This window comes from Colletotrichum aenigma, assembly GCF_013390185.1.
Source record: "Colletotrichum aenigma strain Cg56 chromosome Unknown KSG_Cg56_contig08, whole genome shotgun sequence".
Lineage (NCBI taxonomy): Eukaryota > Fungi > Ascomycota > Sordariomycetes > Glomerellales > Glomerellaceae > Colletotrichum > Colletotrichum aenigma.
The window spans coordinates 1,366,570-1,380,658 of NW_023500914.1; the positions used below are offsets into that span (position 1 = coordinate 1,366,570).

At 50.0% G+C, this 14,089-nt stretch overlaps 6 protein-coding genes across 6 annotated transcripts; 3 read left to right on the forward strand and 3 right to left on the reverse strand.

Annotated features, from left to right (window-relative positions):
• Positions 1 to 6: 6 nt before the first annotated feature.
• lxr3-0 (L-xylulose reductase) lies at positions 7 to 1,036 on the reverse strand (the record flags this gene model as incomplete). The annotated part of the gene is made up of 3 exons (XM_037327139.1): positions 7 to 121; positions 173 to 689; positions 781 to 1,036. The coding sequence occupies 3 exons, from the start codon at positions 1,034 to 1,036 to the stop codon at positions 7 to 9; spliced, it is 888 nt and encodes a 295-aa protein (XP_037174231.1).
• Positions 1,037 to 2,347: 1,311 nt separating this feature from the next.
• Positions 2,348 to 2,974, forward strand: CGCA056_v011896 (putative oxidoreductase; the record flags this gene model as incomplete). The annotated part of the gene is made up of 3 exons (XM_037327140.1): positions 2,348 to 2,443; positions 2,531 to 2,662; positions 2,723 to 2,974. 3 exons carry the CDS (start codon positions 2,348 to 2,350, stop codon positions 2,972 to 2,974), a joined length of 480 nt encoding a protein of 159 aa, XP_037173792.1.
• Positions 2,975 to 3,111: 137 nt separating this feature from the next.
• Positions 3,112 to 3,660, reverse strand: CGCA056_v011897 (uncharacterized protein; the record flags this gene model as incomplete). Its single annotated transcript, XM_037327141.1, has 1 exon — positions 3,112 to 3,660. One exon carries the CDS (start codon positions 3,658 to 3,660, stop codon positions 3,112 to 3,114), a length of 549 nt encoding a protein of 182 aa, XP_037174653.1.
• An 835-nt stretch (positions 3,661 to 4,495) lies between these two features.
• CGCA056_v011898 (uncharacterized protein) lies at positions 4,496 to 5,513 on the forward strand (the record flags this gene model as incomplete). Its single annotated transcript, XM_037327142.1, has 2 exons — positions 4,496 to 4,719; positions 4,811 to 5,513. The coding sequence occupies 2 exons, from the start codon at positions 4,496 to 4,498 to the stop codon at positions 5,511 to 5,513; spliced, it is 927 nt and encodes a 308-aa protein (XP_037173738.1).
• A 380-nt stretch (positions 5,514 to 5,893) lies between these two features.
• CGCA056_v011899 (putative fructose-bisphosphate aldolase) lies at positions 5,894 to 6,602 on the reverse strand (the record flags this gene model as incomplete). Its single annotated transcript, XM_037327143.1, has 2 exons — positions 5,894 to 6,167; positions 6,295 to 6,602. The coding sequence occupies 2 exons, from the start codon at positions 6,600 to 6,602 to the stop codon at positions 5,894 to 5,896; spliced, it is 582 nt and encodes a 193-aa protein (XP_037173739.1).
• A 5,830-nt stretch (positions 6,603 to 12,432) lies between these two features.
• STL1-5 (Sugar transporter STL1) lies at positions 12,433 to 13,521 on the forward strand (the record flags this gene model as incomplete). The annotated part of the gene is made up of 4 exons (XM_037327144.1): positions 12,433 to 12,551; positions 12,606 to 12,675; positions 12,733 to 13,284; positions 13,375 to 13,521. 4 exons carry the CDS (start codon positions 12,433 to 12,435, stop codon positions 13,519 to 13,521), a joined length of 888 nt encoding a protein of 295 aa, XP_037174465.1.
• Positions 13,522 to 14,089: the final 568 nt, after the last annotated feature.

The window sequence follows — 14,089 nt, forward strand, 5'->3', positions numbered from 1 at the left end:
TTTACATTAGACAGCGTGATAACCCCCATCCACCACAAGATTTTCCCCAGATGTGTAAATTGACAAGTCAGAGGCAAAGTACAAGAAAGCACCCTGAAGTTCGTGCGCTTCTCCCTGCCGCCTGGGGATCTCATCAGTATTTGAAACTAGGAAGGAGTCAGAATCAACTTACCCCATAGGAACCTTGTCCTTCCATAATTCCTTAACGTCCTGGGGCACAAAAGTGGTGATGTCGGTGATGATGTACCACGGCGACACTGAGTTCGCTCTCGCAAACATCGCCCACTCCGCAGCAAGGCTCTTGCAAAGATGAATGACGCCCGCCTTGGCTGCGTTGTAACAGGCCTGGAACTGCGGGACATTCGCCAGCACACCAATAACAGAAGCCGTCGCAATGAAGCTTCCGCGATTGAAGTTGTCCAACGGCTTCCCAACAACATCGGTCCTTTCCAGCTTCTGGCGTCGCCAGTGCTTTGCAGCAGCTTTGGCGCAGTGGTACATACCGTCGAGGTCCGTTTGGATGACGTCTTTGTATTGTTCGAGGGGCACATCAATCATGGGGCCTTGGGTCCACGGGACACCGGAGCTGGCAACAAAGATGTCGAGACGACCGTTCAGATCTGCAACGGCTTGGTCGGTGGCCTTCTCCACGGCGTCCCACGACCTGACATCAACTTGATATGCCTTGCCTAAGATACGAGTTCAGACCAAAGTTTCCGTTTCTGCGCAATACTCAAAAGAGGGTGATCATTCGCTCTAGACGTAAGCTGATCCACTCACATTTGACTTTGTACTTCTCAGAAAGCTCTTCTGCCCTTTTCGGCGCCTCTTGGTTTGTATGGTACCATATGGCAATGTTGAATCCCATTTCTGCATATGCAACGGCCACCGAGTATCCGATTCCGCCACCTGCACCAGTGATAATAGCTGTCTTATTGGCAAGGGAAAGTCTGGACAATACAGAGCCACCGTCCAACTTCCGTTCATCGTCGTGAATGAAGTCGCCTCCATTCATAGGCTTGAGAGACCTCGACATGTTTTCCGCTTAGCTTTCAAAGATTGTGGCTGAAATTGACAGTGCAGCAAAGAGAGGCGCGGGAGAGATTCGTGCGTGCTACGGCATAAGGCAAAACGTCGAACTGACTACCTCATGTTGGGGTCCTAAATAAGTCATTCAAATAGGTATGGGAACTTTCTGGATTTCGGCCGCATGTCCATTAACCCGAGGGTCCTTGTTGGGATAAAATGACAGCGGCGTTCCTCGAAACAGCATCGTCGGCTGTAGCTAGCAACTTGTACCGAGGCTCTTCCAACTTCCTCCTACATAATCACAAGACTTAATGAGGAAATGATAATTCATGAAATTGTAGCCGAAATTAGGGCTTCTTTTGGTGTAAAAGCTTTCCATTTCCGGTTCTTGGTGTACGCATCCATTTCTGACTTCAACGTGGATGCTGTCGTGTCAGCTGGGCGCCGTCCCAGAATTGCTCCATTAGGAGATGACCGTCTCTTACCTCGCAAGGTATCGCGTTCTCGCTTTTTCAATTAGTAGTATTGCAGAGTCAAAGTACCAAATCACTGCTGATTTATTGTGACGTGTTATTGCTCTCGTTATCCAGAGCATCAACATTGAGCATCAACTTAGACGAAAGCGCACGATTTATCACAAACTTTCATCCAGAAACAACCGTTCGAGGTAATCCACACCAACGCCCAACAATGAACTCTGCTCTTTCCAGCTCCCATCGATGGGCTACATCGTTTTCTACACTCATGAAGCCCGCCATCCAATAGCGGAGGTCAATTCCATTCACAAACCAAACCCATATCCTTAGCTTCCAAGCAATGGCAACAGCTACCGGCATGGCGCGCTACAAGGGCAGGACTGTTACCTTGAACACAGGTCAGATCTTGCCTTCCATTGGTCTGGGGCCATTCCAAGACGCTGAAGAGCAAGAAATGTCTTATACACTGCTCTGAAGAACGGTTATCGCCACATCGACACAGCGCACAAGTAGGTTCATTTGCTTTGGCCAATTTTCTATGTTTCAGGACGGAAACTGATCCCTCTTACCTCCCAGCTATGGCACCGAACAGCAAGTTGGACGAGGGATTAGACGCAGCGGAGTGAGCCGCGACGAGATCTTCATAACAACCAAGCTCTGGTGCAACTCTCACCACCCGGATGACGTGGAGTCCGCCTTAGACGATTCTTTGAGGGACTTGGGCGTCGACTTCGTTGATCTATACCTTATGCAATACCCCTGTGCCTTCTGACTTTATGCCGATGGGGCCTGATGGGAAGATAATTCCCGACTCAACTGATTTCGTGGACACATGGAAAGCCATGGAGAAATTACTTTTAACTGGCAAAGTCAAAGCCATTGGCGTATCAAACTTCAGTAAGCTAGAATTGGAGCGAATCTTGAAGGAGTGTAGCGTCGTAAGTAAACGGAAATCCGTCATGCCGTCTGATTTACAGGCTATCATGGCGTCCCGCATCTTCCAATTCTGACTCGTTATCTCACAGGTTCCGGCTATCCACCAAACGGAGCTTCATCCCTGCCTACAGCAAAAAGGCTTCGTCGACTGGCAGGAAAGCAAGGGAATCAAGATCATGCAGTTCAGCCCCAGCGGCAATCTCAACACTTTCTATCGGGACGTATCCTGAGCCAAGGATGTGGCACAAATGGCTCGCTTGATTGATCACCCGATTCTTCAGGCGATCGCTGAGAAACACGGGAAGTCACCGATTCAGATTGCGTTGGCATGGGGTGTAGTGAATGGTCGCTGCGTCATCCCGAAGAGCACAATTGAGTGGCAGATCAAGGAGAATCTAGAGGCAGATTCTATTCCCCTAGACGAAGAAGACTCGCAGCAGATTGCAAAAATGGATCAACAAGCAAGGTTCAACGATCCCACTGAGTTGTTTGGTTACAAGCTTTATGTTGGGCTTGATGGTGCCGCGCGATAATAGCGTTCTCAAAGGCTCAGACAAGGAAGTCAGGAAAATGCCTCACATGGTGCTGAGAATCCCAAGTTGCAAGTTTATTTTAGACTCGTGCCCCCGTTGTTGGTTGTCGAAATCCCACTGCTCCTACTATTGTTGCATTATGAAATATACAAGATGAAATCATCCAGCCGCCCCTCTTTACTCAGCACTGCGATTTTGCCGACTTTCTTCCTGCTCAACGACTCCCATTCCTCACACATCTTGCTCATTGTGTAGTAAAACTCTGCCTTGATCAAATCGCTCCAGCCAGTGCCGTTCTCTTCCACCGTGAAGTCGGTTGGGGCTTTGATCCCAGTGGATATCCGAGCATCCTTAATGGCATCTATCGTGCCCTGATTTGACACCTCCCTGATCTGAAGCGAGGTGAGGTCCGAGAGAGACATGCCGGCCCGAATCCAAATGAAGACCATGATGTCACGCAACTTGAGTCTCGGCCGCGAGTCATACCACGCGTTATAGGCCTCTTCGATGATGATGCGCCCACGGCTTTTGTCTATGAGAAATGTGTCGAGGCGCTGGCTGTTGCGGTGAACTTCCCACGTATCATCGTACTGTTCTACGGTGTAGCCGTAGTCGTCGAGCTCGTCACACCAGACGAGGGAGATAAAGCTTAAGAGGATGATGAGATGATAATATATAGATTTCATGCTCGCGATCCGCATGATATGAGTGGTTTTCCAATAGGGGATAGTGAACAGCGAATTCTGTTCTTGTTTTTTGGGGTGGGCGGAAGTGAGGAAACAATGCTAGTACCGCAACCAGGTTCAAAAATTGGCAAGTAACAGCTTTTAAGATAGCTACCTAGATATTCGGCGGATCGACCAGAAGGCTGGTCGCAATCATTGTGCCGAAGCTGTCGTAAACAAAGTCTTTAACCCGACAAACTATCGGCGCGATCGAGTATGAAACTTCAATTTCAGTGGGGTTTTTCATCAACCGCAACTTTAAAGTTCCAGCGGGGTTCGCAGCCCAGTCGTCGCGCTGCGCAATCAGGGACTTTGAGGGCTGAGATGCCTATGCAATAGTCAGTACCCTGTCCATCTTATGGAGGACTCAATAAAGTGAGCTCTGTGGTGGACAGTGGTGCCCCAATATCTTAAAGCCAGCTCAACTAACGGAGAATTTTGATTTAACCAAAATTTAAGGGCCACTGTACTTATTCATGCGACATCTCAGCGGAAATTACCGACGGCAGGCGGCGGGATGGCGCGATCCTACGCAGGCAATTAATTTATTTCCAACTTTATTGTAGAGACGCTCTTCGCCATCAATTGCCATTCTACTCGGAGTCGGTAACCCTTTAGCGGTAGTCTTGGCGTAAGGAAATGAACCTTTTGTTGGCTATGCCTTCCTCTGGACCCAGACTTCAGCAAATACTTTTGATGTGCCCCCAACATTAAAACATTCTTTTTCTTTGACTGACCCATCATGGTTCTCCGCTGAAAACGAACTTGAGTTAGCACCGTCGAGTCCATAAGCGAGATGTCTTTACAACTCAGAATATTAGTCCTCAGTCTCTTCCTGGCGGTCGCTGCTGCGGCCGGCGATGTTTGGAGCAAGTGGAAGAACCATAACGATATTGTCGGGTTTCCTCAACCCCAGGCTTCAAATTATGAGCAAAACAAAACTCGGTTGTTCAAGCCCAGGCTTCACGTTTGGGGCGGATGTCTTCCCTACCCAGCCGTAGACTCACAAGGCTACCTCGGGTGAGTCTTCTCACCCCATCTCCATCTACCTCCTCTCAAGACAAACTCTTGTATCCAAGCGGCGCATTCTAACAAACACATCCTTTCAAAGGTCTGGGCTCAAACCAACAGGCAAGAAAAGCGGCGACTATTGGGACACCAGTCAATCCGGCCAGATCTACGCCCGAACGGGCTCCATTCATGGCCGAGATGCCATCATGTACGCCTGGTACGAGCCCAAAGTTCGTTGGGCCAAGGGCAACAGCAACGGCCACAGGCACTATTGGCGCAACGTCGTCGTCTGGCTGACCCAGAATGGATGCGACTTTGACAACGTCGCCGAGCTCGCGATGGCTGGCATCAGCTACTCTATCGACGTCGAGGCCTACGATACCTCGATCTCTGGCAAGACGATCTGGACAGGTGGAGATGGCATGAGTCCCACCGTGACAGACGGGATACATACGCATCCGCTGGTGTCATCATGGGGGAACAAGAACTTGGGGCCGTCGGACGTCGGTCTAGAGGGCACGTTTTCGCAGCCCCTTATCGACTGGGCGTCGCTGAGCCAGCCTGCCCGGGATGCACTGAACGGCGTCATTTACGAGCACACAAAGGTCCTCTTCAGCGACGCCAACATTCAGGGCGCTCTTGATGCTGCTTACAATGCTGCATTCTACCATGGTCTTGTCTTGGACGACTGCGGTGATGATCGGGAGCCGGTGAACCAAGGCGACGGCAAGAATGAGCCGTTATCAGCTATGAACGATAAGGAAGACACAGGTAAATCACGTCTTAGACGGCGTTTGCGTTAGCTACACCTAGATCGCTGCTAGTTTCATACCCAACTAATTCCTGGTACTTATATAATACCATTAATGAAATCGAGTACACCTGAGATATTGAGGCGGCTACTCAGCACGTAGTACGCGTTCTTACAGTCGCCGCGATTAGCTCCTGTCGACGCACAAAAGGGTATCTCTGAATACAAATTGTACATTAGGAGACAGTTCTTCTTCCGTCACTGCGCCAGCCTGCGTTCATATTTACATCGTCGAGCTATCAACATTGACAGGCCAACAGACGTGACGGAGAGATGGAGGAGGCGTTACTATAGAGACCGGACATTTAATATCAAGCCTCGGAGCGCGACGGGGGAAAGTTTCAGTATTTAATGGCTAACTGTCCTTTCCACTCATGCTTTACCAGTTGACGCTACCACGTCCATGTAGTAACTAGTCCTCTGCGCGACTATTTCAGTACCCTGTTCAAGGAGATCGGTGAAGGGGATTCTGTTAATGTTCTTCTCGATATGCTCATAGTATCCCTCCAGTACGTCCCGATTTATGTTGACCTTGGTGATTCCAGATGCTACCAGCTGTTGGGTAAGATCGTCAGGAAACTTGTTGAATCCATGAAGCGCAAGAACGACACCTCCTTTTGACGTGACTCGATGAATATTAGCAAGCCTACCATGTAAATAAATCATTACGTCAGTAATTCTTGTGCAATGAATGTTGAGTATTCACCCAACTTCATCGACTGTGGCATGCATGCTTTTCGTGAAGACGGACTCTAGGAAACGGGTCAACCAACCTATCCCACTCCAGAATGATACCTCTCGGTCCGTATTCTCCGTGAACATTTCCGAATGCCGGCGCCAGACTTCCAACACCCGTGTCAACAAAATTCTGCGCCTCCTCGAGCGTTGTCATCTCTCCACTTAAATCCGCTGTATCCGAGATGCCGTCCTCGCCTCCCTCTATCCGCCCTGGTTCCGCCTCAGTGGCTTTCCCTTTCGAATGACAATACTCGACCCACTCCCTCGTCTTGGCCAGATTGATTGCCTTCGAGTGATGCGATATGTCAACCATGATTGAGTCGAAAGGGAGTTCGCAGGCCATTTTCACCATATCCTCATCTTGACAGTGGTCGAGATGCACAGCGATGGGCACAGTAGCCTGCTTGGCTGCTTGGGCAGCTGTATGTACAAGGACACCGTTTGAGAAGGAAATCGACCATGGGAAAAGCTGGATTATGAGAGGTGACCTCTTTCTCTCGGCAGCTCGAGCGACCCCTATGATTTGCTCCACGTTGTATCTGAAGGATCATGTCAGTAAAGCTTTGCCTCTTCTGCTATTGCTTTTGATAATCTGATCATACACTGTTGCAGCAAGGACTCCATAACGTCCTTCGGCTGCTTTGCGCAGGATGTCAAGGGCCTTGTTTGCTTTGAGGATGTTGGACGCGGGCACATTTAGTTCTGGCGTGCAGTTACTTAGGACTCGAGATGGATCAACGCAACAGAATTATTCAAGAACTTTACATTGAATTTCAATTCGTTCACGTCACTGTTTGTCTTGTGCGGGAGTGCATTGCTAGGTGATGGGAAGAAACACGGGATGGTAGCCCAAAAACGGTGATCCGAGACTCCTCGCCACTCAATTTGGCCAAGGCACCATTCATGTAACAACAACTCGACGACAGCCTTTCAATTTACTCCTATGGAAATTTTGTCGCAACGTTGTTCGCACTTTGCCAACTCTTTACAAGTAAGTTGTTAACTGCATTGAGTAATACCCGTACCGGCCACGGCCCACATGATCGACGTGACGCTTCCGAATGGAGCAATTAGGAGTGCGGCCTCCCGACGTCTTGGCTTTGAGCTGACAGCAAGCATTGCCCTTTCCTGGAAAGTGTTGGGACGCAAGTAAGCAAACAAGGAAAAACGTGATTTCTCGACACAGTACTGTATCCAATTCAAACAAAGTGTCCTCGGGTCGTAAAATCATGGGAATAATTGAATGCACCCGTTGATATGGTGATGCTCTGGATGTGTCATTAATCTTGCATTGCGATAGAACTCAAGACTATATTCAGCTAGTCAGAGATTTCAAGATGGCTCAACCGGAAGTCGGCTTTTTAGGCCTAGGTGCTATGGGGGGGGCGGGATGGCCAAACAACTCGTCAAAAAGGGCTTTTCTGTGAGTTGCTACGACGTCTACCCCCTGTCTGTTGCGAAGCTTGTTGAAGCTGGCGCTAGAGCTGCTGGCAGCCCTGCAGAAACCGCCCGAGCTGCCGAGGTTCTGGTCATCATGATGGTAGGCCCCTCACAGGCATTATCTGTTCTTTTTGATGAGGCAACCGGTGCAGTTCATGGACTGCGACGGGATTCCATTGTCATTATTACGTCTACCGTCCCGCCCGAATTCTGCGAGGAGCTGCGATGCCGGTTGCATGAGGAGTTTGGTCGCCGAGACGTTACACTGCTGGATTGTCCCGTTTCAGGGGGAACAACCGGTGCGGCTGCAGGTACCTTGACCATTTTCAGCTCTGGGTCCGACGATGGCTTGGATAGAACTCGACCAGTGCTGGAGGGGATGAGTACTAAGCTGTACAGAATCCCTGGGGGCATCGGGTCCGGCCCCAAGGCTAAGATGTGCCATCAGATTCCTGCGGAGGTTCAGATCGCGCTCTGCAATGAGGTGATGGCTTTCGCGGCGAGAGCTGGTTTGAACACGCGAGAAGTGTTCGATGCAGTTCAGAATAGCGACGGCTGAAGTTGGATCAAAGGAAACCGGATTCCGCATATGTTGGACGGAGACAGCGGGGTCTGTTCTGCACTTCCAAACAGTCTAAAGGACTCGGTCAGTATCTACCACATGCAATTATCACAACTAATTGAAGCTGACTTGCTCGCAATTTAGTCGATTATCGTCAACCATTCCCGCGTAGTCTCGTTCCCCGTATTCCTCAGCGCCGCGGCAGAATAAGTATTCGAGGCAGGGATTCACGCGGGATGGACAAAGCAGGATGACTCGACTCTATGGCGGCTCTATCTCTCTCAATACCCCGAGGACACGATTCATCAAATGACCAACCCTGGTTGCACTCTGATTGCCCGCCACGATATCGTTTCTATCCAAGACGTTATCGACGTATGCGCTGGCAGTCATCTTACTATATCCGCTGAAACCATGGGCTTCACCGACGCGGTTGGGCTTGACACGTCTGTCATGTATAAAATCTTCAGTCAAGCAGCTGGCGCAAGCACACAATTCATTGAGCAGGTCCCCAAGATGAGCAGTCCGAGCTGGTCTCTCCACGACGTTTCGGAGGCCGAGGGAATTCTCAAAAGAATGGCAAGTTCTCCTGGCCCCATCCTAGTGGTTTTCGAATGACAGACTGTTGGCTTGTAGTTCGACTCACTGACTGCGGTTCAGGATTCGGCCATGGTCAAGGCGGTTTCAATAAGCGCGGTAATGCCCATTGCCGGAGTGGCTCTTCAGATATTGAAGCAACACCTGCAGTAGTATTCAAATACAGGACTCTCTTGTTCATTACAGTGACTAGTCTTCAGTCGTAATCGGTATGCTATATCGATTGACAAGTCCCGTGTCATTTATTGTCGCCACTCTGCTCAAATCATCTTCTCCGTTCCCTTTGTCAGTTCCGGTCTCGAAGTCTCCAAAGTGGCCGTACATGCTTGCTTGCCGCTTGCGCTCCAAAGATTTAGCTCCCGCGAAATAAATTAACTGCTCTTGGAGGATCTGGCACAGAAACTGGAAGTCTGCATGAGACGTCAAGTTGAAGAATGAACTGCCAAGCAAACCAGAAAACGCCCCCTCCAAGTCCACCGCGCTGTTGGCTTCCAACACTGCAGAAGCAGCGATGAAAAAAACAATGGTATGTAAAGGGTGACGTGAGATAACTTATTTTAGCGACTTCTCTCGCGATGGACACGATCTGCATCACCTTTTGACACGCCACTTTGGTGATGCTCGGTTGAAGCTCAATCTGTGATAGCCTCCGCGCTGTGTTTTGTTGGCTTTGTGAGATGCAATGGTTCGTCTGTGGATGTGAGCCCTGGGTTGACTGCGGATTCTGTCTCGAGTCCCGAGATGAGGTGTCAGATAGGAACGTAACAATGATGTAGAAGAACAGGTGCATAGTGAGGAACAAGCCAGACTGGGCACTAGAAGACGAGGCTTTCAAGTTCTCAACGTTGAACATGAGTTCTTTGGGGAGCATATTGTAACGCACAATCATGGACTCTCTGATCCGCACGAGAACCGCTTCTCTAGAGGAATTCAGTCCAGTTGCTGCATCAACAGTTTCATGATGTGCAGAGTGGCCCTCGCTCGGGCTAGCTTGGTTCAGTAGCTCCGTTGCCTCCGAAACGTCTAACATAAAGTCCACTGCGAGAGGAAACATCATGTTCGCTATGGAGATTTCTTCTGTTAGGTCCAACTGTGCTAACTTCATGTCCTGGTACGAAGGCACCGGGGCATGCACTTCACTCTGCCTAAAAGTAGGCTGTCGTCCTGTTGTCAAGGAAGCATAGACGTCCAGGATGAACACTGACCAAAACATGACAAGTCGAGCCTTCTGCTGATGGAGAGCTGATTTCTCGTTCGTCAGGGCGTAGATCCTGTCAGGAGAAGGTCGTGCATGATCATGAAAAATCAGGTTTGGGTCGGTGTCCGTCTCGGTGGTGCGATGAAACCCAAGGTCTTGTGCCATGCGGATTGCCATACCAGCAAACATCCAAAGGCCGGCTTCGTTGTCTTCACCGAATTCTGCCCATGAGAGCAGCACTAAGCCTGCTACAATTTCAGGCTCTGGGACACTCAGAAGAGGTACTAGCTGTTCCTTGGCCTTGGCTAAGAAAGGCAGACCGTTTCGCCAAGGTAAGTTCTGTTTCTCTTCGAGTATTACCAGTGGGCTATCAGTTGGACAGAAGCGCAAGGCAAGGGCGGCTATCGCGTTGAGAAGGAAGCTCGATGCCACTTCAGAACGCACATGAGTTTCTAAAACTGCGCGGTTCAAGAAGGGGAAATGACCTCCAAGGTGTTCGAAGAAGATGTCGAAAAGCTAAGGTATGATTCTTTGGTGAGGCTGTCGGCCCGAGTCGTCGAAAAGGTGTATTCCGCCCTGTGGTGATGAAGTCGAAGAGGCAGTATACCATGGAGGATTCCTAGTGTTTTCGTTGCACGTGGTGTCTTTGTCGGTATCGAATTGCTCTTCTTCTCCAGAGTTCACTATGAGAGCCAATCTCCTCAGACCAGGAGAAAGAGCTGTAGGCCCAAATCTTCTGTAGCATCGGATCCTCATCAAACTCTGCGTTCTCTTGCCCAACAACTCCTTGGGAGTGTTCAGGCTGAGGCTTGGGCCAAATGAAAATGTTGAGCAATCTTTCGGCCACTCATCTGGAATTCCAAAGTCGAATACTAAGTCTTGAAGCTCAGAATACGTTTGAGGAGACCGAGCAGTCTCGACTTCGCAGATCTCCGGACGAATTGCTTGCGATGTAAATGAGGCCGGGTCTCCATTTTCGTTTGACAGAGACTGCAAGGAAAACGTGCCTAGACCAAACGCCTCGGCCATCATTCCGACTGACGGAGTTGCCAAAGAAACATGCTGCCCGTTCGCATCTTCCCGAAAGTCGAAGTCGAAAATTTGTCTTCCCCGCGTATCTGGAGATGGCGAATGCTCTTTTGGGGACCTCGCGATTGGCGCATGATTGTCCTCGCCATCGACGCTTTCAACGGCTTCACCAGGTACAACTCTTTGACGTCTGCGGCGATCCACAAGGTCCCATCGGCATTCTAGGTTGGCTTCCTCACATGGTTGACACCTCGGGCGCCGTTTGGGATTGCGGCGATGAGACCTAGTGTCGTAGACGCCATTCCCCTGATCACTTTCGGAGCATTTGATCTTGCGAAGATGGCACATTCGACATGCTGTGGACGTTTGGCCAGACCTTCGTTTCTCGCGGTTCCGCTGTTCTCGGAGGTGAAAATCATCCGCAGTACAGACTCTGAACGTGGCGGCCTTGGCGCCCCGATTGCGCATCGGCGGGCGGCGCGGAGCGGACTGCTACGCAGAGGAGCTTTCCATAACTGGCAAGTTGATACTTTCCAATATCGTCTGACTGGTACCTCTGAAAAGTTTCCATATGAGATTTGAAGAGTTGATGCCGAAGAGGGACAGAAAGTGCCTGTCACGGGATTATGCCCGGGTGTAGCTTCGGCCCTGTTCAATCCTTGGCAAGAACCCCGCATGACGGCGGAGACGCGAAAGTTCCGCCCCCTCAGCATTGCAGAAATTATCGGGATTACCATTTCGGGTAATTTTGATGATCTGCAACTGACGATGGATGCTACTCCACACTGGCGTTCAACTACAATCCGGGGTAGCGGAAACACCCCCGTGGGGATGGATGTAGGTTAAACGTCAACGCAGCTGCGGCTGTGAACCCTATATGATAAAGTGATGTGAGTAGTTATCTGCCCAGATCGACGTTGTCTACCAACTTGTCTCTCTGTTGTTGGTTTTTTTTTTTTTGAACCGTACCACAAGTCAAGCTGTTTAGCACACGCAAGTCTCTATGAAGATGCGGTCTTGGTTGGGAAGAGGCAAAAGTCTTCAGCTTGGTGTGAACGCCTGCTGTGTGATTGCATTTATTCTCTATGGCTGGGAACAAGGAGTTTTCGGGCCGATTCTGAAGAACGAAGATTGGCTTGATCTATTCAACCACCCATCTGACTCGGCAACTGGTATCATCGTTTCCTGCTACAATCTTGGCTGTCTGTTAGGCTGCGCCAGTAAGAAATCCCCGGCTTTTGGTTGACTTCAGTTTGACTCGTCCGCTGTTGGAGCTAACACAGCTCACGCCCAGTGACATTCCTCTTTGGCGAAAGGTTGGGACGAAGATGGACGATCTGGATAGCCATGAGCCAGATTGTGATTGGCACAGCCCTGCAGGTCTCAGCATATCACATCGCTCACCTTATCGTTGGACGCGTCGTCACCGGGACGGGAACTGGTCTCAAGACGTCGACCGTTCCAATGTTGGTCTTGCTTTGCTATCGCCTTATCCTGGAACTCTTCTAACGTCGCCAAAGGTATCAATCAGAACTTTGCCCACCGACCACGAGGAGCCGTCTTGTCAGCGCCGATGTCATGTTTGTTGGAGTGCGCTTTCAGCCCAAAAGTATGACACTCTTTCCTTTCCGCTGACTTCTCCGAAAGATCGGCATCAACATTGCCTACTGGTTCAAGTTTGGCATGAGCTACGTCGGAGGCCCCGTCGCGTGGTGTCTTCCGATCTCTATACAAGCACTCTTCGCAATCGGAGTGATATTTCTCGTGTTCGCATTACCCGAGTCCCCTCGATGGCTTTTCAATCATGGAAGGCAGGAGGAAGCCATTGAAGTACTCTGTTTGATCTACGACAAAGACCCCGCCGATCCTGTCATTCTCACCGAGCGCTCCGCGATACAGCAGGCAATTGCACTCGAGTTGATTGGAACTCAACAGGGCCAGATATTCTTCTCCATCTTCAAGCGGGACCGCGTGCGAACAAGATATCGGATACTCTTAGCTTGGTTCATTCAGTTTATGAACCAGGCCAGCGGTATCAACCTAGTCGTCTATTACATTCCTGTTGTTCTCCAAGACAGCGTGGGTTTGACTGGCCGAACGAGTTCGATTCTGGGTGGGTTCATCCTCCTGATGTTTGTGCTGGGACGAATCTGGCCCTCTCTAGCCCTTGACCGAATGGGACGTCGCAAAACAATGATGGTAAGCAGCAACAACCCTTTTACTTTCCGATGACCCACCTCTTTCCTGGCGCAACTTTAGAATTGAGAGTCCGGGTTAACACCAGGGTAGTGGGGATGCGGCGTTCTCGGCGTCTCCATGCTCTTCATTGCCTGTCTTCTTTCACAGGCAGACAAGGAGACAGCCCGCGGCCAGAAATTCGCCATAGCCTCGGTGGCTTTCTTCTTCGTCTACATGCTTGGATTTGGTTCTTCGTAAGGATCTCCCCGTCGCTCTAGATTTATATTTGTCTGCGTTATGGTCTTTGTCGTACGTCTGCCATACTCTGCAGAGCCACTAACACTTTCTGGGGTCAGTTGCGTTCCTTGGGTTTATGTACAAGAGATTCTTCCTCTGGAGGCACGAACACGTGGTACGGCAATAGGCGTGAGCAGTAATTGGCTTTGGAACTCCACGGTTGCGATGATTACCCCGGTAATTCTCAATCGCCTTGGCAGGAAGGCCTACCTTATCTTTACGGCCACTAACCTTGCTTCGATTCCTTTTGTTTATTTCTTGTACCGTAGGTGCATCACTTCCTCAGATCCCACCTGCAACCCACTGACGAGCATATTAGCCGAGACAAGCAACTTAAGGCTAGAGGATGTCGACTTCATCTTCTCAAGTGGTGGTGATCCAGTCATTGTTGCAAAGGAACTTCAGAGTACTATGAAAACTGGCCTTTTCGCATGCGACGGCAACAGCGGTGAGGCCGGGGTTATTCCCGTGCGGCAGGATAACGAGAACAAGAAGTTGGGGACGGTATGAAGCGAACCTATCGTCACGA